We start from the raw sequence: 25,051 nt of genomic DNA, 5'->3' as shown, positions 1-25,051 counted from the left end.
TTCTTTCCACACCAGCTTTCCTTCCTCACCCCAGGTTCTGCTGGACTGGTTCCCAGAGCATGTCTGGGTGTGTGTCCCACCAGATCTGTTCCCACGGTTCCCTCATCCCACACCCACAACAGGCACACACACCACCTCCACCACCACCATCCCTTCGTCTCCTGGCAATTCCCATCACCCACTTCTCCTGGAGGTCCCATAACCACTCACCTTCTCCATGCACATGCCTGCCCAGGGCTGATCCTAGTCATGGGCAGGTGGAACGCTCTCACACTGAATCTGGTGCGGGGCTTTGCCTGCCTCTCCCAAACTTCAGTGTTCCTTCCTTAGAGCATAACCAACTCCAGCACCTACAGCCCAGCCCAGCGACTCAGGGAGGCCCAGGAGCATGAGCACCGGCCCCCGGTCAACAGGAAATTACTGGGAGACCCAGGACCACAACCCAGGCCTCCTCACGTCCAGTCCGGCGCCCCTAGGATTCTGAGAGAGCAGGCTGACCATGAACAGAGGGGCAGCCCCGAACACGCAGCTGGTTTTGGGGTCGCTGAAAATACAAAGGAAGTGGGAGGGGTCCAGGGAAGAGGGGAGGAACACAGGTGAGTTTCCAATTGATGTGGGAGCAAGTCAGGAAAGGCCTGGAGCTGGGGGACATAGGCCAGGGAAGCCCATTTCCAAGGAACCAGCAATGCCATCGGCCCTAAGGCTCCTGAGAAGAGCAATGGGGATGAGGAGGTGTAAGGGAGAGGGAGGAGGCAGCCAAGCCCTGGCCCTTTTCACAAGCTGAGCCTGCACCCAGCTCGCCCTCTCCCACAGCGCCCCCCTCTGGAGGGCGGCAGAATCACAGATTCCGGACCTTAAGAATCATAGCGCTTGGCAGGCGCTTGGGAAGACATGCCTCCCAGCGCCCTCACTTTGGTCTTCCCAGGAAGAAACAAGCGCAGTGACTAGCGAAGGCAGCTTCTGTCCCCGGAGACGCTGCCTCTCTGGGAGAAGGCGGCCTCCACAGATGGCAGCCCCCACACAGGCTCTGGGTGGTACCCCCTCCTAGTCCAGGCTTAGGGAGCACACCTCCACCTCCACCCCTCAGCCAGGTGGGGACTCAGCCCTGGAGGATGGAATCAGGCGGCAGCAGCCCTGACTGCTTGGAGTCTAGCCCATCTTTCTGCACCCCGATTCCCTAGTCCATGAAAATGAGTCTAAAACGTCCAGTGCTTCTTGCCTGTCCCCTGACAGAGGTGGTAAGGGAGGTGCCCAGTTGGCTCGAGCAGTGGAAGGAGCACCCAGAGGCGGGCACCAGCTACGTGACCTCGGCAAGTCCCCCCACACCCAGATTTCTACCTTCTTGTGTTCGAACCTGAGTCATGGGCTACGATCACCTACAAGCCTTTAAAATGTGATGATTCAAAATCTATCCTGGCTCTCAACAGCCTGCTCCCACCCTATTCTCACCACCGATCCCATAAATGCAAATGCTTTGGTCACCAAAGGAGCAAGTACTAGGACACAGACTGAACGGCTTTGCTCGGCAGCCTCAGAAGGCATCTTGTTGATTTTTCCTGTCTGTTCTCTGAGCGTGAAATCAGGCCAGCTCGGCCACTCGCTGGGTGGTGGAAAGGGGAGGGGGGTGCGGAGGGGGGATGGAAAAGGGGGGAGAAGAGAGGGGAGGACGGGGGATGAGGGGTGAAGAGCAGGCCTACAAGGGTGGCCTGGACCTCAGCCCAGAACCCTGGCCCAGTGAGACAGGGTCTGATGGCCCGTGAGCCCCTCCCGTCTCTCTGTGCAGCTACCGCAGTCTGGCTTATGCTAAGGGCCCTGTCATCTTCTCGAGACCATTCCTCCCCTGCCTGCTCCAGCCCCCAGGATGTTGGCTAATATTGTCATTTTGTTAGTTGGGGCTCTTGGGTGCGTTTTTTTCTTATTTCATTTTTCTTTACTGATGTGTTTTCTTCCACTGGGGCTGCGGAGCGGGTTATTTGTATAACATCCCTGTTTATTATTGATGGTGAGACTCGGATTTCCAGGGCACCTCATGATTGTTATTTAATTCGCTCAGCGTCTTAGAGCAGGGGCCCTGCCATTTCACTCGCTGCCACAATCTGATGGGGGATTCCAGAACTTTCCCCAGACTCATTGCCCCGGCCACGATTCCTACTGGAAGTCCTGCTTATCTAAGATGATCTGGGGGGCTCCTAGGCCACAGACCCTGCCGAGCTCATTTTTAAACACCCGTTTCTCTCAGACCCACACTCAACCCTCTCCAAGACCTAGGAATATGACCTCCCAAATATCTCTTGAATCCGTCCGCCCCTGTCCATCTCAGGGCCAATGACTCATGTCCCCGTCACTCCTTCCCTCACCTGGACTACACAAGGGCCCTCCTGATTGGTCCTCGTGTCCGTCAGACCCGACCCGTTCTCTCCCAGTTCACTTTCCGCACTTGGGCCGGAGTGATATTTCAAAACGCAAATCTGATGTCACTTTGCTCTTTAAAAATATGTCAATGGCTTCCTATTGCTTTTAGGGGAAATCCTTGGCGTGTTTCATAAGACTCTACAGCAGCGGTTCTCAACCTGTGGGTCGCGACCCCTTTAGGGTCAAACGACCCTTTCACAGGGGTCACCTAAGACCATCGGAAAACACATATATAATGACATATTGTTTTTGGGATTAACCACTATGCTTTAATTATGTCCAATTTGTAACAATGAAATTGGGGGTCACCACAACATGAGGAACTGTATTAAAGGGCCGCGGCATTAGGAGGGTTGAGAACCACTGCTCTACAGGATCTGGGACCCCACCCACCTCTTTGGCCTCAACTTGCCCCCTGAACACTGTGCTCTGGTGACATCAGCCATTGTTCAGCGCCTCATGCGGGGATGCTCCATCCGCCTCCGCATCTGTGCCTGCCCTGGTCCCTCTTGGATGCTGGCCACACCCACCACCACCACCCCCCCCCCAACCCTTCACATGGTCACCTGCTCATCCTTCAGCTCTTGGCATAGGGATCCCTTCTCCAGTGCAGCCTGCTCAGGCCCCACCCGTCTATGCTCTCCTGGAGCCATACGCCTTCTCTTCAGAACTCTTAGCTCATATGTACATGCACGCTCACATTGCCGTTATTAAGGACTCCCTGTCTCCCCTGCCAGTCCGTAAGCTCCGTTTGCTCTCCATTATATCCCAGGAGCCCAGCATATTTGCATGAAGTAGACATTGAAGGAAGAGCAAGGACAGTGACCTGCTCTGCCCCTGGCCGGTGGCTCCCCAGATGCTGGGACTGGGTGGTTGGAGAATCATGGGCTCCTAGCAGAATCACTGTAGTCACCGGGAGAAGAGGAAATGGAGACGCGGGAAAGTAAAGCGACTTACCCAGGGTGACACAGCTGGCTAGCGATGGAGCCATGGCTCAAACCCAGGCTTCCGGTCCTAAGTCCGGTCCTCCACTCTGCTAAGTCCTTGAGTGGCAGGTAGGATCAGTCAGGGAGGTCTGCCTGCTGAAAATGGGTTTGAAGCCCTGTTTGGAAGAGACCAGAAGCAAGGACCCTGGAGGAAAGGAAGGGAAGTTGGTTCTTTGATATAGACATGAAACACACAAAGGAAAGCCACGCCCCCCGGGACCCCAGCACTGTGCCAGGCGTAGGAGCTTCAGAAAGGCGGGGCGTAGCTCTGTCCCCAGCAACTTTGCCCTCCATCCGGGGAGATCAGATTTATGTCATACCAAGTTGATTTTGTAGCCGTTTTCATTTTGGTTTGCTGTTTGGCATTGTAGTTAATGTACTTAATCATTAAGCACTGTGGCTTGGGGGAAAGCTAGATTCAACTCGGATTTAGAACCATATCATTCAAGATTCCTGAGGCCAGAAGGAACCAATGGTCATTTGGTCCGCACCTCCTTCTGATGGCTCAGTATCCCTGAATACTGCGGGGCTGTGTGCTCATTACTTCACCAACCGCATACCAAGCGCCTACTCTGTGCCCTGCACTGGCTGGTGGGCCCTCAGCACGTAAAGACAGAGCCTGCCCCCAAGGACATCACAGCAATCCCAGTATAGTATCGTACCTGCAGCTAGGAATGTTCAGGAGATAAACGAGCGGAGAAGGAAATCCATTCAAACTGTGCACCAAGCGAGCAGTGCCCAGACAGCTTCCTGGACAATGTGCTATCAGAGCTGAGCACTGAGAGAAAATCCTATATAATAAAAGGGTAATATGCAAATTGACCGAATGGCGAAACTCGGTCACTATGACATGCACTGAGCACCAGCGGGCAGATGCTCAACACAGGAGCTGCCCCATGGTGGTCGAGCGCAGCGATGGTGGTGGGAGCCTCTCTTACCTCCGCAGCAGTGCTAAGAATGTCCGACTGACGGCTTAGGCCCACGGGGAACGGGCCTAAGCCATCAGTCGGACATCTCCCAAGGCCGGGCTGAGGGACCCCTCTCCTGAGTGCACGAATTTTGTGCACTGGGCCTCTAGTCATATTGTAAGAGGCCATTGCAACCTATGCTTGAATCCCTTCAAAGGCAGAAAGCTCACTACCTACCAAGGCCCTGGGCAGCTCCTCATAAGGGTTTTCACATAGAACACCCCTTCCACGTCAAGTGTCTACAGCTTTGTAATTCTAAAGTGCACAGCTGACAGTGGGACCCGGTGACCGAGGGAGCAGCCACGGGCAAAATCCTGGGGTCTCGCCCTATGCCAGCGGTGCCTTGAGGAAGCCTCCTTTCTTCTCTCCCCACCGCTCCAGCTCAGCTAGCCTCAGAGGCTCCATCACTGCCTGCCGAGACCTCCCTCCACCCCCCTCCCAGGGTGAAAGAGTCGGCATAAATGAGGGAGTTTAATGGCCTGTGCGCCATCAAGTTTTTAGAGCTGTACGCTGGAATGAGCAGGTTCTGGCTGAGATGAATTATCTGGGGCTTTTATCAGAGAGAGTCCATAAAATCCTGAAGGAGCTGGCCCCGTCTCTACCAAGTGGCCACGTCACCTCACCGGGCCCTCACGGGCTGGAAGCTGTCATCGGGCCGACACCTTTTCTCCCTGCTCCACCTGCTTTCTTCCCTAGGCCTTCCCTTCTCACACGTGTCCGTTTCCATGGGAACCGTGTTGTGACGGGGAGGGGAGGAGTTTAATGACATTCAGAAGCACCAAATCAAGTGCATTTATATAATGGTTGGAAATACACATAATAGCCCCTGGAATATGGGACACGGTGACAGTTTCAGTAACTGCATACGGAGTGTGGGATAAATAGAGCGACGGAATCCTCCCGCCTCCCAGTCAAAGGCACCGGCAGTAACCACTAGTCTTGATCTTAAAGAGCAGCACTTCCCCACCATCGCTCACGCAAGGCTCTCAAACAGTCGGCCACGCTGCTCTCCTCTTGCGGAGGAGGGACGCCGGCCGGGCCAACGGTCCTCGGCACCCTCCAAGGTTTGCCAGAGGGGGCAGGTGCGACCTCCCAGGAGCCACTCCCTGGGTGGCCTGAGTTCCACACCACTGGTTGCCCCCTTCCCACCCCCCCACCCCCTGCATTGGATGCCTTCCCTTTTCCTTGTCAATTCCCTATCATCCATCTAGAGCTCTCTGCCTCCCATGTGGACATTACGCACCAGGCCTTGCTTAGGTGTCTGGGGGAACCTGAGACAACACGGGGGCGCCCTTGTATGTTATCCACCTCCACGTCCCTCACAGCACCAGGCACACACTAAGATGCCTGACACACCCCCCGGTCAGACAAAAACAAGCCACAGAGCCCGGCTGGTGTGACCTCCCAGGGGAGGCGGGAGCACAGCCATGCTGCCCCGGGCTCCTCGGGCCCCACCCCCTGGGCTAGCTGCTGTAGGACAGTCGCTCCTTGTGGTCCTTCCTATGGCTTTTTTAAAAATATATTTTTTTTTTATTGATTTTAGAGAGGAAGGGAGAGACAGATAGAAACCTCAATGATGAGAGAGACTCATGGATCGGCTGCCTCCTGCACACCCCACACTGGGAATCGAGCCCACAACCCAGGCATGTGCCCTGACTGAGAACCGAACCCTGACCTCCTGGTTCATAAGTCAACGCTCAACCACCGAGCCGCACCCGCCGGGCTCTGTGGCTTGTTTTTGTCTGACCGGGAGGTGTGTCAGGCCTCTTAGTGTGTGCCTGGTGCTGTGAGGGGCGTGGAGATGGATAACACACACAGGGCGCCCCTGTGTTGTCACAGGTTCCCCCCCAAAAAACCTAAGCAAGGCCTTGCGTGTAACGTCCACATGGGAGGCCGAGAGCTCTGGATGGACGACAGGGAATTGACATGGAAAAGGGAAGGCATCCAATCGGGGGGGAGGGACGTCATCAATCCCACGACCAGGTGGGCAACCAGCGCCGTGGAACTCAGCCACCCAGGGCGTGGCTCCTGTCACTCATTGGCTGAGGACTGCTCAGTGGGAGCCGGTTCCCCGGCCGGTGCGGGCTGCTCTGCATGAGGGCAGGTGGCCTTCGCAGCTTAAGAGAGAGCCTCTGAGGAAGGTCGCACGTCCTGGCTATTGGGAGCCCCCTGTGGGCACTGAAGTGGCCGGGCCTGAGGGACGCGGGTGGGCAGGGTCGGCCACTTCCCCGAGAGGGTGTTGAGTCCAGTGGGGACACAGGCATGTAATGAAAGAGCAGAAGGCCGGGCAGGGGAGCTGAGGACTGGGGACAGGACAGGAGCATAAAGGGGGGGAAGGCGTTCATTCAGAGTAATATCGGGGGACTACTGGGAAGTGGGAGAAATGGGGGGAGGGCGGGGCTAGGCGGGCACTTCCACACACACCACCTCGTCCTCACCCATCACAAGGCAGGTGCTGTTGTCTCCATTTTGAAGATGAAGTAACTGAGGCTCACAAAGATGGAGGCATCCCCTTGAAGGCACACAGCTCTTGCGTTGACCTGAAAAGCTAAGATTCAAGCCCTGGTCCTCCCACCTCCGCTCTGTCTCCGGAGCTTTGTGAGGGTGGGAGGTGAGCGTGGGGTGACTTCCCCCCTCACCAGCAAGGGCAGACATGACCGAGCGCCCACTCTGTGTCCGTGTAGATTTCCCCCGTGGCCAGGGCCTGCTCTCTCCCCCGTCTCCCCACAGGGCACTGCCCACAAACCCCCCTCAGCTGCTCAGGCCGCCCCATCTGCTCATGTAATGAGTTAGTGGCCGATGTGAGCCTTACACTTGACTTCCCAAAGAGGGTTCCAAGGAACGCTGCTCATAGTTCGTGCTCTAGGGAACATGTTTTGTGGTCAAATAAGTTTGGGGAGCTCCTCGAACCATAGCCCCCTTTTGGGGACTCGGCATGCCCTTGGCATATAAAGTCGGAGGACTTGTGTAGGAGAGACTTGTTTAATTAGGGTTAACCCAGCTTCTCGCCGCCTTATTTAACCATGGAGCCCGTATTTCACGGAAAACCTATTAACACGCCACCGCAATGCTGCTCCAGGGAGATGTGGGTGCGCGGCCCCTCCTCCGGCGTATTTCCTGAGGCAGTGGGCTTGGAGCAGGTGGAGCAGGAGACCGTGGCGGGTGAGGACAGGGTAGAAAGCCTGCTTGTAGGCCCATCAGGGCTAACGTGCCCCCTCCCCAGGCTGCCTCTTCTCCTTCCTGCAACCTCAGGGCAGTGAATTCCAGGTAATTCATTCAATATTAAGCGCAGTGGATCCAGCCTACATCTGGGGAGGAGGTATGAGGAGGGAGGGGCTCAGTTATGGGAGAAGTAACGGTGACCAAGAATTTTCATCTGTTATTGATGATGTTCAGAGCTTTGCACGCGCATGTCGCTGAGGGGAGAGAATGACTGTTGCATGAGTGCACGCTGAATGTAGGATTACGATGGAGTGGACAGGGAGACCCCTGGATGCTCTGCCTCCCGGAGCAGCTGGAAGGTCAGCGCAGCTCTGGGACTGGACTCCAGGGAGCAGGGCAGCTGGTCCGGAGGGAAGAGGTCAGCCTCCCAGCGGAGATGGGGAGCTGCCCGGCATGACTGGGGGAGGAAATCCTGCCCTGGGGGGCGGGAGAGCCAGTGCTCACTGCACCCACCAGCTGGGCAGCCTTGGGCAAGTTCCTATAACCACCCTGGGGTGACTGTACATGGGGGTGACAGGGTCAGCCCTGCACAGCTGTGAAGTCTCAGTCTGAGCTGAGCTGTTTGGGAGAGGGCTTGGTAATGCACACAGGTGGGAAGTAGTATTCATTCCTTCACTCAACAGATGTTTATGGAACATCTACTACATGCCAATCACTGCCACAGCCGTTTGTTTATCATTCACTGTGTGTCAAACACCATTCACCCCTTCATACACATCACCTCATGGTTTAAAAATATGTTTTTATTGATTTTAGAAACAGAGGAAGGGAGAGGGGTAGAGAGATAGAAATATCAATAGGAGAGAGCTATCAGTCAGCCGCCTCCTGCATGCCCCCCACTGGGGATCGAGCCCGCAACCCAGGCATGTGCCCTGACCGGGAACCAAACCATGACCTCCTGGTTCATAGGTCCATGTTCAACCACTGAGCCATGCCCGCCAGGCCACGTCACCTCATTTAATCATCACCACAGGTCCTGAACGTATCTGATCTCACTCCTGGGTCCCACATAAGGACGTGACATTGGGGGAAGATGAATCGCTTGCCCAGAGCCATACAGCGAGGAAAGGGCAGGGTCCAGGGCTGCCTGGAGCCACCAGCCTTCATTCTGCACTAAATGGCCCGTGCTCATCCGTGGTTGCTCACAGAGCCAGCGGGGCACCCTGCCCCTCCCACCGCCAGCCCTTCCCTATTTTGTTCATTCCTGGTGCTCCCTACACCACACCCCTTCCTCACCAAAGGAGACCACCTCCCCTCTTTGGCCCTCCCAGAGACCCTCCCTTGGTTTTCCATCCCCCCTCCCTTCTCCCACCCTCCTTGATGGTCTGTTCTCCATGACACGGTTACCATGGGGTTCGGATTTCCATCCCCATCCATTAGGGCCGTGGCCTCCCAAGAACCTGACAAGCCGTACCTGTTATCTGGGCTGCCTGTCGGGGTGTGTGAAGTCTGAACCGCTCCCATCCTTAGGGCGCCCTTGGAGGGAGGAGAGAGGACAGGAGCGATGCTGGGGTTAAACCCGGCCGCGTCTTCCTGCCTCCTGACAGGACCCTCCGTCCACCACACGGCACGACACGCAGCCCTCTCTGCAGACCTCTTCCCCACGGGCAGCTCCCTGTTATCCCGGCTCATTCCTTCTCCAGAGATGAAGAGATTGTTTTAAACCTGCCGCCCCACCAACTCCGCTCCCGGCTTTCCAGTGCCATTAAGTTTCATTATAACAAATAAACACCACAATGACATTTATAAGTTACCGCTGAGCACAGAAGCACAAATATGAAGCAGATAAACTGCATTTGATCCAAATAATTACTGCAGGCAATACTGGGCTTCGTCTGAGCTGGCAGCCGGGTTCCGAGTAATTTATTAGATTGCGTCAGGCAGTGCTGCACGTTGCGTTTTTCATTATTGTGTCTCTTCCCCTCTCCCTGGACTAACTAGGTTAGAGGAGTTTAGCCCGTGCGCGGCCAAAGACAGACTTTGCTCAAGCAGATTAAGGCTGGGAATGTCGGCCGAGTGCCCGGGAATGGCTACTTCCCAACCATCGCGGCCCTTGCGAGAAAAGAAAGGGTTTAGGGCGATCTCCATGCTGCCAGCCAAGGCCAGTTCCCTGCGCTCCGCCCACTGGCCCAGAAACAAAGGAGACCCGTGGAGGGAATGAAATAGCGGGCTTGGCTGGAGCCCCCAGGACACCAAGCCTGGGTTCCCGCCGCCAGTTCCTGCCAGGTTGCTTTGTGTCCAGCCAAAGGCCCTCGGTACCAGAAGACCCTGTCGCCCCCGGCTGCTACGGGCCAGCCCCAGCCCCGGTCCCAGACCCCTCCTGCAATCAATAAAGAGAAGGAAGTGGTCTTCCCGCCAACTCTGCAACACAAAGCGATGAGAGCTGGCTACCAGCCGCCGCCTCCCTGCCAAAACCCCAACTCATAAAGTTTGATTCAAGGGGTTACAATGCCTCCTGTGGAGTCCCTCCTGCCCCATTCTCCCAGCCTTAGTAAATTACCCAATAAGCAGCGAGGACCTGTAGTTATTGTGCAGTTAAACGGGATTTGCCCAGTAAATCCTGAGCAGGGTACTCACGGTGATATACAGTAACTAATTACGGGCATGAATTCTCTCCCCAAGACGCCGAGTGTTGCCGAATATTGTTGCCTTTCGGGGAGGCGGGGGGAGCTGCTCTGCTCCCTCCGGTGAAGCTGGAGTAGCTCTCCCATCGGAGGAGCTGTGGCGCAGCCTGGGGCAGTCCTTGCTGGGAAACAGACACGTCCTGGGGGCAGGCAGGAGTGGGCCTCGTCCCCCCAAAAGGACTCCCATTTGCAGCCCCCGATCCTGTGCCCAGCAGAAGGGCCTCGCCGGGCACAGCAGGTCCTCCCTAAGTTATCCCACCACAGACAAGAGGCTCAGCACCAGGTGGCTGCTGCAAAGGCCCATGGGAGCCACTCCCCAGCCCAGGACTGAGCTGAGGACACATTGCCAAGGGCCTGAGCTTGTGTCACCACCACAGTGTCAACAATGCAGGGGTGCAGGCAGGTGGAGTTCAGAACATGGCCGTGCCTCTGACTGCGTCCGGGTGACGTTTGCCCTGAATTGTTGTCCCTGGAGCGGATCTCAGCCCCGGTGCCAGGACGACCGGCGTTTTCTCTGGCTGAGTGTGGTTTGCAGGGCAGTTACCCTGTCAGCTTCTGTTACTGGGACAACCAGAGGACGCATTGTCAGCCTCTGTTTCCTGAAGAGGGACCCACAGGGCTCACCCAGCCTCCGTCTTACCCGGCACTGTCGAGTAAGGCGGCCCAGACCCGGGAACGGATGCTTCGCCGCCCGCCTCCAGCACACACTTGTGTGACCTTGGACGGGTGACATGGCCGACCTGAGCTTGCATTTCCTGATCCATAAAATGGGAGTGATTCTCTGCCTCTCGGGGTCGTCGATGTAGAAACAGCTAGACCAGAGTCGGGGCGACTTCTGCTTCCAGGAGCTCTGGGCCAGCCAGCTCTCTCCTTCCCACCACCTCGTCCTCTGTGGTGCCAGGGCTCAGCGACGCAGCTGCAGTCTCTTGGGATCAGGGAAACCCCTCAGCCCGTCCTGGCCCCCAGCAGTCCTTCCTCCCTGGGCACCTCCAGCACAAAATCTCCTCTTTACCAGCATTTCCAATTCTAATTATCAAAACAAAGACCGGGGTATGCCCGGCTGGTATGGCTCAGTGGTTGAGCATCAACCTAGGAACCAGGAGGTCACAGTTGGATTCCCGGTCAGGGCATATGCCCAGGTTACAGGCTCCATCCCCAGTGTGGGTCATGCAGGAGGCAGATGATCCATGATTCTCTTCATCATTGATGTTTCTATCTCTCTCTCTTTCTTCCTCTCTGAAATCAAGAAAAATGAAAACAAAGACCAGGGTAGCATTTACAAGTTCGTTTTATTCTGCTTTCTTTGCTGCACATTCTCGGGGTTGACGCAAATAATCTGAGCCCTCGCCAGGGCCCCTGTGAGGTGGTGACATAGAAGGGGCTGGGATGGGAGGCACCCACTTGCGGCGGGACCTTGGCATTCAGGCCTCTCCGTCAGGGCCGATGACAGCCCTTCCACTGGGTGTCGTGAGGGTGCAGGAAGCGAAAGAACATGTGTAAACTGCTTTGTGACGTATAGAGCGCACGCAAGAGTTAGTTGTGGTTAATACCCCGAAGCAGGCAGAAGGCGGGGCGCAGAACCCCAGGGCAGGGAGAAGAATCGCTTTTTTAATTAGAGTACATATAAAGCCCGCTCTCAATTATCTGTTGGCAAATGGTCCCCATTCCTGGAAAATGCTATCGCCAAGATTGCTTAATGAAGTCCTCTGTTAACATTTCACAGTTTCTTAGTCGGTTCTTATTTGCATGAGGCCCAAAGGGAATGGAAGTCTTTTGAAAGCAAAATCAGCTGATATCCCGAGTTCCCTCCTAGGGAAGGTGCGAGCCACAGACAGCGAGCCGGGGACGGGGGAGGGTGGCCTGACCCCAGCTGTGGGCCAGTCCCAGTGACGATGTCCCCACTGGCTGAGCTGGACGTAAAAGGAGGCTCCATCATTGACACTTCTTCTTTTATATATATAGATATATTTATTGATTTCAGAGAGAGAGAGAGAGAGAGAGAGAGAAACATCATACTGGGGATCGAGCCCACAACCGGGCGTGTGCCCTGACCAGGAATTGAACCATTACCTCCTGGTTCCTAGGTCAACACTCAGCCACTGAGCCACGCGGGCCGGGCTGGCACTTTTTCTGTAAGCATTAAAAATTTCCAGAACATCAACACGTCCATATTCAAGCATGAATGCCAAAATGCATTGCAAAGTAGAAAATAAATGTTACTAAGAATTATTCATTATTTTAGAATGTCCATCATCTCGGATTATTCACACCCTCGCTCCTCTCCATCAACGGAGATAATTGAGTGGATGGTATTTGGGCTCCAAGATGGGACAAATTTGGGGCCCGGCGATGAGATGATCTAGTTCCGACTGGGAGTGACTCCAGCTGCCAGGAGGTTCCTGTGTGAGCACCAGGTCTAGCTGGCGGTCCCGAGGCCGGGTTAGTGAGTGACACAAAAGTACCTCGTGCTTCAGGGCCAGCCTGCCTGAGCCGCGGCAGGGCACCCTGGGCCAGGCCTGCCGCGGGCCCGTCAGTGGGACAAAGCCACGTTGCCCTTCACGGACACCCAGAGACCGTCCGAGCTGCACGGGACCTTCTGGTTCCGGAGCATTCCATGAGGACCATGGCGTCCCCTGCAGAGGGGCTAGAGGGCTGGACTCGGCCCCTCCGGCTCCACCCCAGCTCTGCCGCCACCCACCTTATACATCGGGGTTCCGTGTGAGATTCCATTGGCAAAGGGTTGGATGCACTAAAAAAAAGGAAAGTGTGAAAACTACGGACCTCATCCAACACCTTCACTGTGCAGTTCAGAAAGCCAAGGCACCCGGAGAGAAAGAGCAGCTCAACCAATGCGACAAGTGACAGGGCCAAGACTGGTGTAACCGGGCCCCCTGAGACCTCCGCTGCTCCCCCTGAACCCCCACTGCTCTCCCTGAGCCCCATGCTCCCCCTCTTCCCCTGAACCTTCCCTACTCCCCCTGAGCCCCCATGTTCCCCCTGAACCCCCCTACACCCTCTGAGCCCCCTGCCCCCCCCCCCGAGCTCTCACTGCTCCCGCGGAGCACTCCGCTGCTCTTCCTGAGCCCTCCGCTGCTCTCCCTAAACGCCCCCGCTGCTCCCCCTGAGCCCCCCCACTGCTCCCCCTGAACTACCCTGCTCTCCCTGAGCCCCCTGCCCTCCCTGAGCCCTCTGCTGCAAACATTAGTGCTTCCTGCTCTGGAAGCTGGTGAAATGCAGACTCCTTGGCCCGGCTCAGAGGCTGTCTGGGAATTTCCAGCTTAGAGCCCAGGAACCTGTATTTTTAGCAAGTTCCCCAGGTGATTCTCTGCACATGGAAGTTTCAGAACAGTTTCCAACTGGCAAGGACTGTACCAGCATAAATGATTATTTTTAAATGTTGATTTTTTTTTTTATGATGTTTAGGACATGGATCTTCCCCAAGCAGACCGACGTCTGTGGGAGATTTGTTCTTATTTCCTTGTGCCTCGCTTTTATTCTTTCAGCCCGAGCTCCCCACCGCCCCCCCCCCCCCCCACACACACACACACAAAAGATTTTGGATCAATCAGAACACAGATCGCTAGGGCTGGAAGGGAGAGACCTGCCAGGTTACCTACTGGTCTTTACAGATGAAGAGTCTGCGTCACGGAGAAGGGACGAGCCAGGACCACAGGCAGAGGCAGCACCAGATCCAACCTTCTGGGCCTGGTGCTCACGGTGAGGACAGCTTCCTGTGTCCTTTGAGCATCTATAATAATAAAAGCATAATATGCTAATTAGACCAGACAGCCAAACGACCTTCTGGGCATCATTCTGGATGTCCTTCTAGACTAAGCCTCGGTGACAAGGGCTGAGGTAGAGGCGGTTAGGGGTGACCAGGCAGGCAGGCGAGCAGTTAGGGGTGATCAGAAAGTCAGGAAAGTGGTTAGGGGTGACCAGGCAGGCAGGTGAGCAGTTAGGGACAATCAGGCAGGCAGGCAAGTGGTTAGGGGTGAGGATGCAGACAGGCAGAGTGATTAGGGGTGATCAGGCAGGCAGGCAGGTGAGCAGTGAGGAGCCAGTGATACCGGATTTCGAGAGGGATGCGTGCCAGGTTGAAGGACCACCCCCCTCCCGTGCATGAATTTCATGCACTGGCCTCTAGTTTCTTATAAAAGAGAACAAGAGATGCTAGACATCACGGGGCCAGCAGCCCACAGCCCCACCTCCAGCCTGTCCCAGTGATCCCCAAGCTGATGCTCTCTGAGAGGCCCCTGTCTGCCCACAGCGGATGCCTAAGCCACCTCTCGGGCTAAGGGCATCTCTCTTCCGTCGTTCTATCGCTGTCTTCAGCACCGCTTTCCCTCCTGGGGCCCCTCCCCTCCCGCAACAATGGTTCCATGCGCACATCATAAGCACAAGAACCAGAGATTCAAAGAAAGAAAAGACGGAGCCTGGCCCGTGGCTGGCCAGCAGCAGGCCTGAGTCGCTATGTGGCGCCCTCGCCTCCCACATCAGCACAGCAGCCCGCACGGCTCTGCCCTTCCCGTCTCGGTCAGACTCCAGGACAGCAGCAGCAGGCAGGCAGGATGGATGGGCTCCGTCCCAGGCCCGATGCGCCCGTGTTTCCGCCGGCACTTATCAGCGTCTCCTTGGCACCCAGAACCGGGCGGAATGGATGGAGGACGACCTCTGTCACTAATGAGCACAGTGCGGGCGCTGGCTGGGGCCACAGGCTGATAATCAGCCGGCCAAGGATTGATAGTGACTTCGGAGTCACCGTGCCTCGGCCAGCCCCATTGCTCTTCATGAAGGACCCACGCTGTCCGGGACAACCTTGGCGGATGGTGTGTCCTGGGGAGGGACGTGTGAGGCCACGAGAGCCACAGGCAAGGGACCCAGGTGGGAGAGAAGGGCCCCACGACCAGCCTGTCACGCAGGAGAGGTAGTCGGGCTCTGCTCTGTGAGCCGAACAAAACGCCAGCGCCATTTCCAGAACGTTCCTGATGCTGGCGAGCTTCTCCTCGCCTGTGCGCCAGAACCAAGCTGCTGATGGCTACAGAAGGCCACGTTGGGGTTGGAGCGTTTCCAAGGGTCTCCCCCGCAATGTCTCTGACAGCGGAGAGAGGGCCCCTCTTCCACGCCTGGCTTGTCCGTCTGGCTTCTCTGTTTGTATTTCCGGCCCTGGCCCAAAGGAGAAGGTTAGATGCCTTCTTGCCATCCCATAGGGCTCTGAGCCTGTGCAAACCTGGATAGGAGTTAGCTGCGCCCCCCAAGCCAGCTGCTCCCCATACTCCCAAGCCTGGCTTAACCAAGTCCCTCTTATATAGTCATCAATGACCACAACTTGTGGCATTTGGAGGTGAATTCCCAGCCAACACCAAATGAAGGGACACGTTGTTGAAACACTCCTCCTGCCTGAGCCCCAGCGAGTGCCCAGGAATGTGAGACGGCGGAAGGCACAGCTTCCTTCCCCACCAGCCGGCACCCAGGACGCCTTCTCTGGAGTGATCCGAGGCCGCTCTCCATCAACATATTCACAACTGGACTCACTGCCCCCCACACTTCTCCTGAGACAAAAGGGCCCCTCGAGTCACCCATTCACTGTCCTGCGGGCCGAGAGAGGAGCCTTTGTGCTCCATCTTCCTCATCCCCCATCGAGTGCTGTCAATTCTACCCCTAGATGGCTCCTAAGTTCATGTTCCTTCCCCCGATGCAGCATGAGCCTGAGCCCTGTGACAGCGAAACCTTCCCGCTTTGGCTCCTCCTCCAGAGAGCCCGCCATCACCCATCCTCACGGTGGCCACCACGATCCTTCTGACACTCAGATCTGAGCATGTGGGTCAAAGCCCTGGGTGACGTCTCATTCAGAGCCAACTTCTGAGCACGCATTCGAGGGCCAGCACTGTCAGACCCACCGCGACTGCCTAGATTTGCATCCCATGCGCTCAGGCCCCGCACACGCCCTGCACCAGCCTCACGGTGACATGAGAGCTGCCCCGTGGAAGGCACACAGGCGCTGTGCACTTTACATAAAACATCCTATTTTGTTCTCACAAGCCACCCAGCAAGCACTGACAACTGTCCCTATGGGGACGAAGAGGCTTCCCAGGGACCTGACCATGAGAGGCACAAACACATACACCCATTGGAGCGGCAAGAGACTCGGGACACTGGAGTCCCAGAATGCGTCCGCAGAAGCTTCGAGGCTGACAGTTATGGGTGGCAGGGCTGGGTGAGCGCCATGGCTCCTCTGAGCCTAGCATGGGGGACCCCGAGCCCCCTTCCCACCTGTTACACACACTGTACACACACACACACACACACACACACACACACACACACACCAGGCAGCCAGTTCCCTGGAACACTGCCATAAAAACACTCTGCCCCTTATAATCTCGGTCTTCCCCAGCAAAAGGCTTCTTTCCTCCCCAGGAAATAATGGAGATTGAGGGGTGACCTCAGATCAGGGGCCAGGAGACTATGAATTCACAGAGAATCGTGGGGTCTTTAACATTTTAAATATTTTACTAGAAGACGGAGGGGACCTCCCAGAGCCAAATGGTGATGGTTCCGTCTATGCTAATGTGTCCCCGAGTCCCCGGGAGGAGGCCAAGGTGAGGCGCCAGGAGGGAGAGCTCCGCGTGCATCACCCCCCACCCCCACCCCCCGCCTGCTCCTTTGCAGCTCCTGCGATACTTTTCAGTTCTGGGCAAGGGCAAAGGTTGGCCCGGAGGTCTCGGGCAGGTTCTGTGGGTTACCAGGGCCCAGAACTGTAATAAAGGTCTCGGCTCCATCATTCAGTGCCCTGGGCCCCTGGACAGCCTCATCTTCCCATGGGTTTGATATGGCCCCATTGCACAGGACTGACTGGGGAGAGAATTCAATCATATAACCATATAAAGCTCTGAATACATGTTTACATTGAATGAAAGTTGGCTAATTTTAGCTCTATAACAATAAAAATATTATTTATAATATTTACCTAGCTATATAATGTGCATATGATACTGTAATTATTATATAAATAATGGTTATTATATAATAAAAAGTACCAATAGTTATTATACCTCCTTTCTTTCATATGCCCCCCCCCCCCATGGTGGCCAGTACAGGGCTCCGCTCTGAGTCCTAACCGGTGGTGTTGACCAGAGCTGTAGGGAGGAGGCTGTGTAAACGTAGGGAAGAACCGAAAAATTGCTTTTCACTCCAAAGATTCTCTGCCTCTCTTTAGGTGCCTGGTTTGTGGAGTGAGTACTTGTTTGAGAAGCAAAATTGGATTTCAGGCCCTTAATTCAATAGCTAACATGGGATAATGGCAAGAAAACAGGGTTTGCAGCCAAAGATACTTGAGTTTGAATTTCACATGGACCTATCTAGGATGTTGAATTACACCTGGGTCCACTGTTTGACCTTGAACTACACCTGAGACCACTCTGTCACCTTGAATTACACCCAGGCCCAGTATGTGACCTTGAATTGCACTTGTGTCCACTGCATGACCTTGAATTGCACCCGGGCCCACTATGTGACCTTAAGCTACAGCTGGGTCCACTGCATAATCTTGAGTTACATATAGGTCCACTGTGTGACCTTGAATTACACCTGGATCCAGTGCAACCTTGAATTATACCTGCGTTTACTATGTGACCTTAAATTATACCTGGGCCCACGGTATAACCTTGACTTATACCTGGACCCAGTGTGACCTTGAATTACACCTGGGCCTACTGTGTGACCTTGAATTACACCTGGACCTACTGTGTGACCCTGAATTACACCTGGACCTACTGTTGGCCCTGAATTACACCTGGACCCAGTGTGACCTTGGACTATACCTGGACCTACTGTGTGACCCTGAATTACACCTGGACCTACTGTGTGACCCTGAATTACACCTGGACCTACTGTGTGACCTTGAATTACACCTGGACCTACTGTGTGACCCTGAATTACACCTGGACCTACTGTTGGCCCTGAATTACACTTGGACCCAGTGTGACCTTGAATTATACCTGGACCAACAGTGTGATCCTGAATTACACCTGGGCCCACTGTGTGTCCTTGGTCATGTCACTTCATTTATCAGCCTCAGTTCATCTGTAAACTTGGGTAATCTCAGCTAACTGGCACGGTAGTTACATTCAAAGGCCTGGCATACAGTAGGCTTTCATGAGTAACTCAGCTATTTTTGTCTTATAACACCCCCTCTGTGAGACTCTGGCCCCTCCCCTTTCCTTCCCACTTCATGCCTTCCATGTGGCGTGCTCAGCACAATGTCCATCTACTCTGTCGTGTACAATGTAAAAACAATTTCCTACAGTAACCAGATTTCCGGAGGCAAACCAGAGTGTGTTAGCTACAAGCACCACTGGCCATTAAAGAGCCATCAGTGCTCCCCACTCCCTACCCCCCCCCCCACACTCCCGCCTCCTCCCCCCCCAGGCACAGCACTGAGGCAACAGGATGGAAACGCAGCCGTGGCCCCGCCCTCAAGGAGTCTCCCCTCTATTTCTTCTTTACTTTTGTTTCTTTGGCATCTAACATATATGTAGTAGCTGCTCAATAAAGTTTTGAAGACAGTGAGGGAAAAGAGAAGGAGGGAAAAGAGGAGGAGGAGAGGAAAAGAGAAGATGGAGACCCCCTCCCGGGGACAGACAGTGCCTAGAGGTGCAGGCAAAGATCAAGACAGGGCAGAGCTGGCCCCACAGGGACGCTGGGCTGGTGAGGGAGGCCTGGGGGGGCGCGGGGGGGCTCACTCCAGATGGTGGGACAGCCAGGACTCCAGGACACACCTCTGGGCGGCAGCACAGGGTTGCTACTGAGCACCAGGAGGAAGGGGCAGATTTCGGAGACGCTCATAGTCCAGGACGGAGGGTCAGGTGCCGCCTTGCTGATGTGGAGAGGCTCAGAGTTCCACCTCTTGAAGAAGGGAAGATACGAGGACGGCGGCAATTTTGAAAGAAAATCCAGGGCCTTACCTGAAGGCAGTCACGGTCTGTTTTGAGCAGCCAGGTTGAGGCCATGAGGGTCTGGACTTGGGGTTGGGCAGTGGGAATGGAGAGGAAAGGGTGGATCTGAAGAAAGGCTGGGCGGGACTTGGTGATGGGACCGATTAAAAATAAAGCAGGAGAAGGGAGGCCTCGCTGACTGGCCAGGCTCCACACCCAGGAGAACGTCATGGGACGAAATGGGAAACTGAGGCAGAACACCTGGGACCGAGGGTGCGAGGTGTGCTGAGAGCAGGACATACTCGGTTCCCAGGTCATGATGGTCCAGGCGATGGGGATACGGGCATACGCTCCTAGAGGGAAGGGCCAGGTCAGACTCACTTGGCCTCAGACGTTGCAATACCTGCCTCATAGCAGGTCTCGATGAACGTGTGTTAAAGACACAGCTGTTCTCAAGGGGCTTCCTGTCTGCTTAACACAATCCCCAGCAGGTTACAGAAGATGGTCCCAGGCTCACTCAAACATTACTTGTTGGGAGTAGGAAACATGGGGATTGGAAGCAGGAGTGAGGGAGGTCAGGGCATGCTCTGGGCGAGGACCTACCCCAGGGCTCTCATCTGGGGTCTTGAGCTGGAAGCAGAGGCCGCAGGGTCTGTCCCGGGGTGAAGAGAAGTGCCCCCTCCCTCCCCGCCTCTCCATCCACAGCACCTCAACTATCTCTCTCTGGGGAGTGACACCGGGCTCACAATTCTGTTTGAAAAAGCATCCCATTGATTTAAAAGAAAAACAGGGTTTTTTAGCGTCTTGTGTTGTTTTTTTCTTTTCGTGTCTTGTATTGGATGTGTAAAAATTAAAATTAGACTTTAAAAAAATCGTCAGGTAAAGCTCTAGCCATTCCCTGTCCGAAAATAATTTGCAACATTCTGCCTTTTGGGTGGTTTTTTGAGACTGTCCTTGTGTCCTTCTCCCCCCACCCCTGCCCCCCAGAAACATCCTTTCCAGAGAAAAGCTGGGGGACCCGAACACACAGAGAGTGAGCAGCAGATACTGGGATGGGAGGCCTGGAGACCGACCCCCAGGCGGACCACTCCTGTTCTCCCATCCCCTCGGGCTCCGGTCTGTAGGCCCCAGGTCTAATCTGGGGGGGGGCTCCTCTGCCTGCTCCAACTCCTGGCCCTGAGACACCCTCCAGAGTGAAACAGGGACTCCTCAGACTCACTGCCAAGGCCTGCTTCCTCACAGCGCTCCTCCCAGCCTGCCTTCCTCTAGAGCCTGTTTCCATGGCAACAGTCCTCTTCTCCCTCAGGGTACCACCGTCACGCTGGGGTATCTCTCCATCCAGGACTCACCCAGCCCCGCCCCTCCAGCCCTTTGGGGTGCTTCCTGCGCCCAGCTCTCTAGGTGTGCCCACCAGCCGCAAGAGGAAGCAGGACTGGGGGGGGGGGATCAATGGGATGCTTGCCCTTTCAGGGGTCCCCATCAATGGACATTTCTGAGGACTTGAGCCCCATTTTGGTTAAGGCCTTCTCAGTCTGACCCCGCAGCTCCCTGCTGGCAGCTTGATCTCTCTCTGATAGCACACTCTGCGGCAGCTCTCGCGGCTGTCTGCACGCTGCCCTTCTTGCGAGAACGATTTTGGGATAAAAGAATGAGCTGAGGAATCATCATGAGAGCCCAGAGAAGAGCCTCCCCCCACCCCCTCCCACTGTGTGGCTTCTGCACCCCTTTCCCTCCCCTTTCCTCTCCTCCTTACGCTCCCCCCTCCCCCTCCTCCTCCTCTCCCTGCTCTTCCTCTTACCTCCCCTCCAGGCCCCTTTTTCTCCTGCTCTGCTCACCTGGCCCCTCGCCCTCCTGCTCTTTCTCCCACCTCCTTCCTCCTCTCTCATCTCTTCCCTCCTTCTCGCTCTTGTTTTGGTGCCAGAAACTATCTAATTACAACCGAGAAACAGAAGAGACAGAGAGGGGAGAAAACAGCCCCACCTCACATCGCTGATTAAAACGTCCTGTGAAATCTAATCGGGAAAGCTCGGCTCGGAATAAAAAGTGCTTCTCCCACAATTCAGTACCCATGTGATTGTTAATGAGACTCCTCGGAGACCAGTCAAGATCTGATCAGGTGGTGGGCTCCGCTACCTGCCACGGCACGGACTGTCACGGCATGTGGACTCTGTCTCCTCCAGGGGGCGCCGCCATGCGTGCTGCCACCTGCCTGCTCCCCTTGGAGCGACACACCAGCGGCCCCTTAGCCCTCTCTGTGGCCTGAGCCTGGGCCCTTGTGTCTCAGACCTCCGGGCTATCCTGACCCTTCCAGGGGGAGGAGAGGCCGGGCAGCAGCCCAGCCAGGCCCAGCTCTCCTGGGCTGTCAGTAGCTGCAGAGCAGGGTGTGGGAAAGAAGGGGTGCTTGGGAATCAGAGCACCCCAGCTCAAACCCCTGCTCCGTCACTCATCAGCTGTGCGACCTCAGGCAGGTTACTTTGCCTCTCTGATCCTGGTGTCTTTGCGGGAACATGGGGCTATTTCCGCCCCGTGATGTAATTCCTTAAGTCACAGGAGGGCGGGCAGGTGAGGCCCTCCTGTGGGTTGCACTGCGGGCGAGCTCAGTAGCTGTCATTGCCCTGTTGTCCATTCAGCGGGGCCTCCTGGGAATGCGGCCACAGTACCCCCTTCTTCGGCAACCCCTCCAGGACCAGGCTCAGGGATCTGCACGCAGCATACCTCAGCAGATGAGAACATGCTTTTGGAGCCAAAAAGGCTTGTATCTGCAGCCTCGTCCTGCCCCTGGACGCACTGAGCAGTTCAGATAGCCTCTGAGGCTCCGGTTCTTAACCCTGTGAAATGGGGTGATAAGGGCCCCTGTGGGGGTTGCCCCCACTCCAGGGAAGGTGCAGTCGACACCTGGTCTGTCGGTAACAATCGCAGGCCCTGTGACTACCTCGCACCTCCTTGTGCCTCATCTGGTTGGTACGGGGATGAAAACATTGATGAGCTAATATTTTAAGTGCTAGCACAAGCCTGGTGTGTTGTGCACGCTGCCATTGTGTTTAATAAACTAGGGACTGGCTGGCTTCGATGGCTCAATGCCATCTCACTGAGGTATGGGGCGGGGGGGCACGGGGTCACAGTTATGGCTTTCTCCCAGTGACAGTGAGGCTGGGGTAGGGTCTGCTGCAGAAAGGAAAGGGGCAGGCTGATGTGTGGATGTGAGACCTGCTCCCTCGTGGCACAGCCCCCGCCACACTGCACACCGCTCCCCCTGGTGAACTCGGCCTGAGGCCCATCCTGAGCCACTAGCACAATACTGTTTCCTGGATTCTCAGGTCTAACCACAGCTCGCCACTCCCACACCCGCTGCCCTGAAGCACACCCCATACAGAACGCTGCCGGGGCGGGGGGGTGGGGGGGTCTCTGTCCTGCGTGGAAGTGGGTGCAAGCAAAGGGTGTCACGTAAGAGTTAGCCAGATGGAAAGGGAGAGGCGTGTCCCAAGCGCAGTGAGTGGCGGGCACTGCCTATGGGGGGGAGGATGGCTGGACCAGGTGTGAGTGTAGGGAAGTTAGGGATGGATGGGGCTCCAGTGGGGACTCAGCTCTGAAACAGGGGATTGGCCCAGGGTGGGGGGGAGCAGTGAGGGGGTCGCTGCTGGGCCCCAGGCAGGACGGGAAGTGCTCCGGGAGGCGGGGGGACCTGCCCCCTGGGCCAGCCTGGGCCCTGCTCCCTGCACTTACCGGCCGCTCTGCTTGTCTCCTCCCCAGGCCAGGTGTACTCCTTCAGCCAGCAGCCCCAGGACCAGGCCGTGGTGTCGGGGCAGCCGGTGACGCTGCTCTGTGCCATCCCGGAATATGACGGCTTCGTTCTGTGGATCAAGGACGGCTTGGCTCTGGGCGTGGGCAGGGACCTCTCGAGTGAGTACCCCCAGACCTCCCAGGAGGGCCTGGACCCCGCCCCCCTGCCTTACCCTCCCCTGCACCCCCAGCTGTCCATGCAGGGCCTCACTTTCTCTCTGGTCACCATGGCTGGGGGGAAAAAAAAACAGTCAAAGGAAGAGATTTATAAATACACTCCCTCATGTTGATCGAACATTTTTCTTCTAAGAAGCTCAGATATTGTCTCATCAATATCCAACAATCCACAGGGAGAAAAGGAAGGATTTTTTCCTTCATGTGACGGGGAAACAGAGTCACCGCTGAGAAAGCAGTTGATTCAAACCTATACCAAAGCCCAGTGCCTGGCTCCCAACCCCCAAAAGGCCCAGACGCCCGGTCAGTTCTCACTTAGAAAGACGGGACCTCTTTGCTGCCCCACCTCCCGGTCACTTTCGTTTCAACCAGCATTTATAGTCTATTTACTATGTGCCGGGCCCTTTACATAGCTTATCCTGTGTAATGGTGCCCAGAACTCTGTGAGGTACCAGCATTTCCCACTTTACTGGTAACAGAAGCACAAAGAAGTAAAAGCAACGAAGCCAAGACAACACGTGGAGGGAGTGACCGAGCTGACATTTGACCCAGGCAACCTGACTGCAGACCCCAGACTCGCAGTCATTTTTCTCCCCTGAGGTAGCAAGAGAGAGCGAGGATGCTGGAGGGGTGGGGGTAGGGGCCTAGAACGTCCTCCCACTCCCGGCTTCTGGGCTGATGTTTTCTGAAGATGCTGCCAGGCCCTGGGACGGCATCACAGCTCTGCCGGCTAATTAGGCAAATACAAACAAACCCATCACTGATGTTTTCAGCAGCTCCTGAGAGCGAAATCGTGGCTGATCGCTTGCTTGCAAGACAACAAAAACACAAGCTCAGCCAAGCCGCCTGTGGGAGAGCTGGGACTAATCGCAGGACAGCGGGATCCAGGGGCTGGGCCGAGGGCTGGCGTGGGTAGCACCGAAGGCAGCAGCAGCAGCAGAGGGAGGTAGTTCTGCCATTCGGTCGATTTGCATATTAGGCTTTTATTATATAGAATTATCCATCTCCAGCGATACAAGGAGCCCCAAATTCCTAAGTGTCCTGAGCACCTCCTAAGTGCTTAGTCAGACCCTGGAGTTCAGGGTTGGGAGGAGGAGTGACAAGAAAAGGGCCACAATGGTTCAAAGCGACCGGAGGCTCCTGGGCATGGTAGGGTGAGCTAGATCCTGCATCCCGAAACAAGCTCTTCCCAAAGTCACTCTTCTTAAAAATATATATTTATTGAATTCAAAGAGGAAGTGAGAGGGAGTGAGAGATAGAAACATCAATGATGAGAGAGAATCATTGGTTGGCTGCCTCCTGCACGCCCCACAGTGGGGATCGAGCCGCAACCCGGGGCACGTGCCCTGACCCGGAATCGAACCGTGACCTCCTGGTTCATAGGTCGATGCTCAACTACTGAGCCACGCCGACCGAGCCCCAAAGTCACTCTTAGTCCTTCCCCCAATCATTTCCTGCTTTATCCCCTCTCTCTCTCTTACTCTGCCTTCTGTCTGTCTGTGGGTCTCAGCCTGGGTCTCACTGTCTCCCTGTGTGTCCTTATCCAAATGCACGTCCGCTTGGTAACCCGGCTGCTGAGTGCACCACTTTCCCGAGGAATAGGCCCACTGTGTCTGTCCCCCATATCGGGAATGTCGCCTCCGCCCCTGGACCAGCCCCCGTGATACGCCCGCTGTGTCCACAGGTTACCCGCAGTACCTGGTGGTGGGCAACCACCTGTCGGGAGAGCATCACCTGAAGATCCTGCGGGCAGAGCTGCAAGATGATGCCGTGTACGAGTGTCAGGCCATCCAGGCCGCCATCCGGTCCCGCCCCGCGCGCCTCACCGTCCTGGGTAAGAACCGGCCGCGCGCGTGGGGCAAGGGCACTATGGGCAACCTGGCGCTCGGTTCCAGACGGTTCCTTCAGGGGCCTCCTGCTGGGCAAAGCCCCAGGCATTGTCCCCCGGGGCT

General features: G+C 55.8%; 1 protein-coding gene across 2 annotated transcripts in view; it reads left to right on the top strand.

Annotated features, from left to right (window-relative positions):
• KIRREL3 (kirre like nephrin family adhesion molecule 3) overlaps window positions 1–25,051 on the top strand; it is a 454,266-nt gene that overhangs the window by 362,352 nt on the left and 66,863 nt on the right. For both annotated transcript variants that reach the window (XM_081113425.1, XM_081113424.1), the window contains exons 3-4: window positions 22,896–23,045; window positions 24,784–24,933. In XM_081113425.1, the coding sequence (XP_080969551.1) occupies window positions 22,896–23,045; window positions 24,784–24,933 (300 nt within the window). The remainder of the gene's footprint in view (window positions 1–22,895; window positions 23,046–24,783; window positions 24,934–25,051) is intronic.

Source organism: Myotis nattereri, assembly GCF_964212035.1.
Source record: "Myotis nattereri genome assembly, chromosome: 19".
Classification (NCBI taxonomy): Eukaryota; Metazoa; Chordata; class Mammalia; order Chiroptera; family Vespertilionidae; genus Myotis; species Myotis nattereri.
The sequence above is the reverse complement of the archived record's forward strand: the minus strand, read 5'-3'. Positions and strand labels throughout refer to the sequence as shown.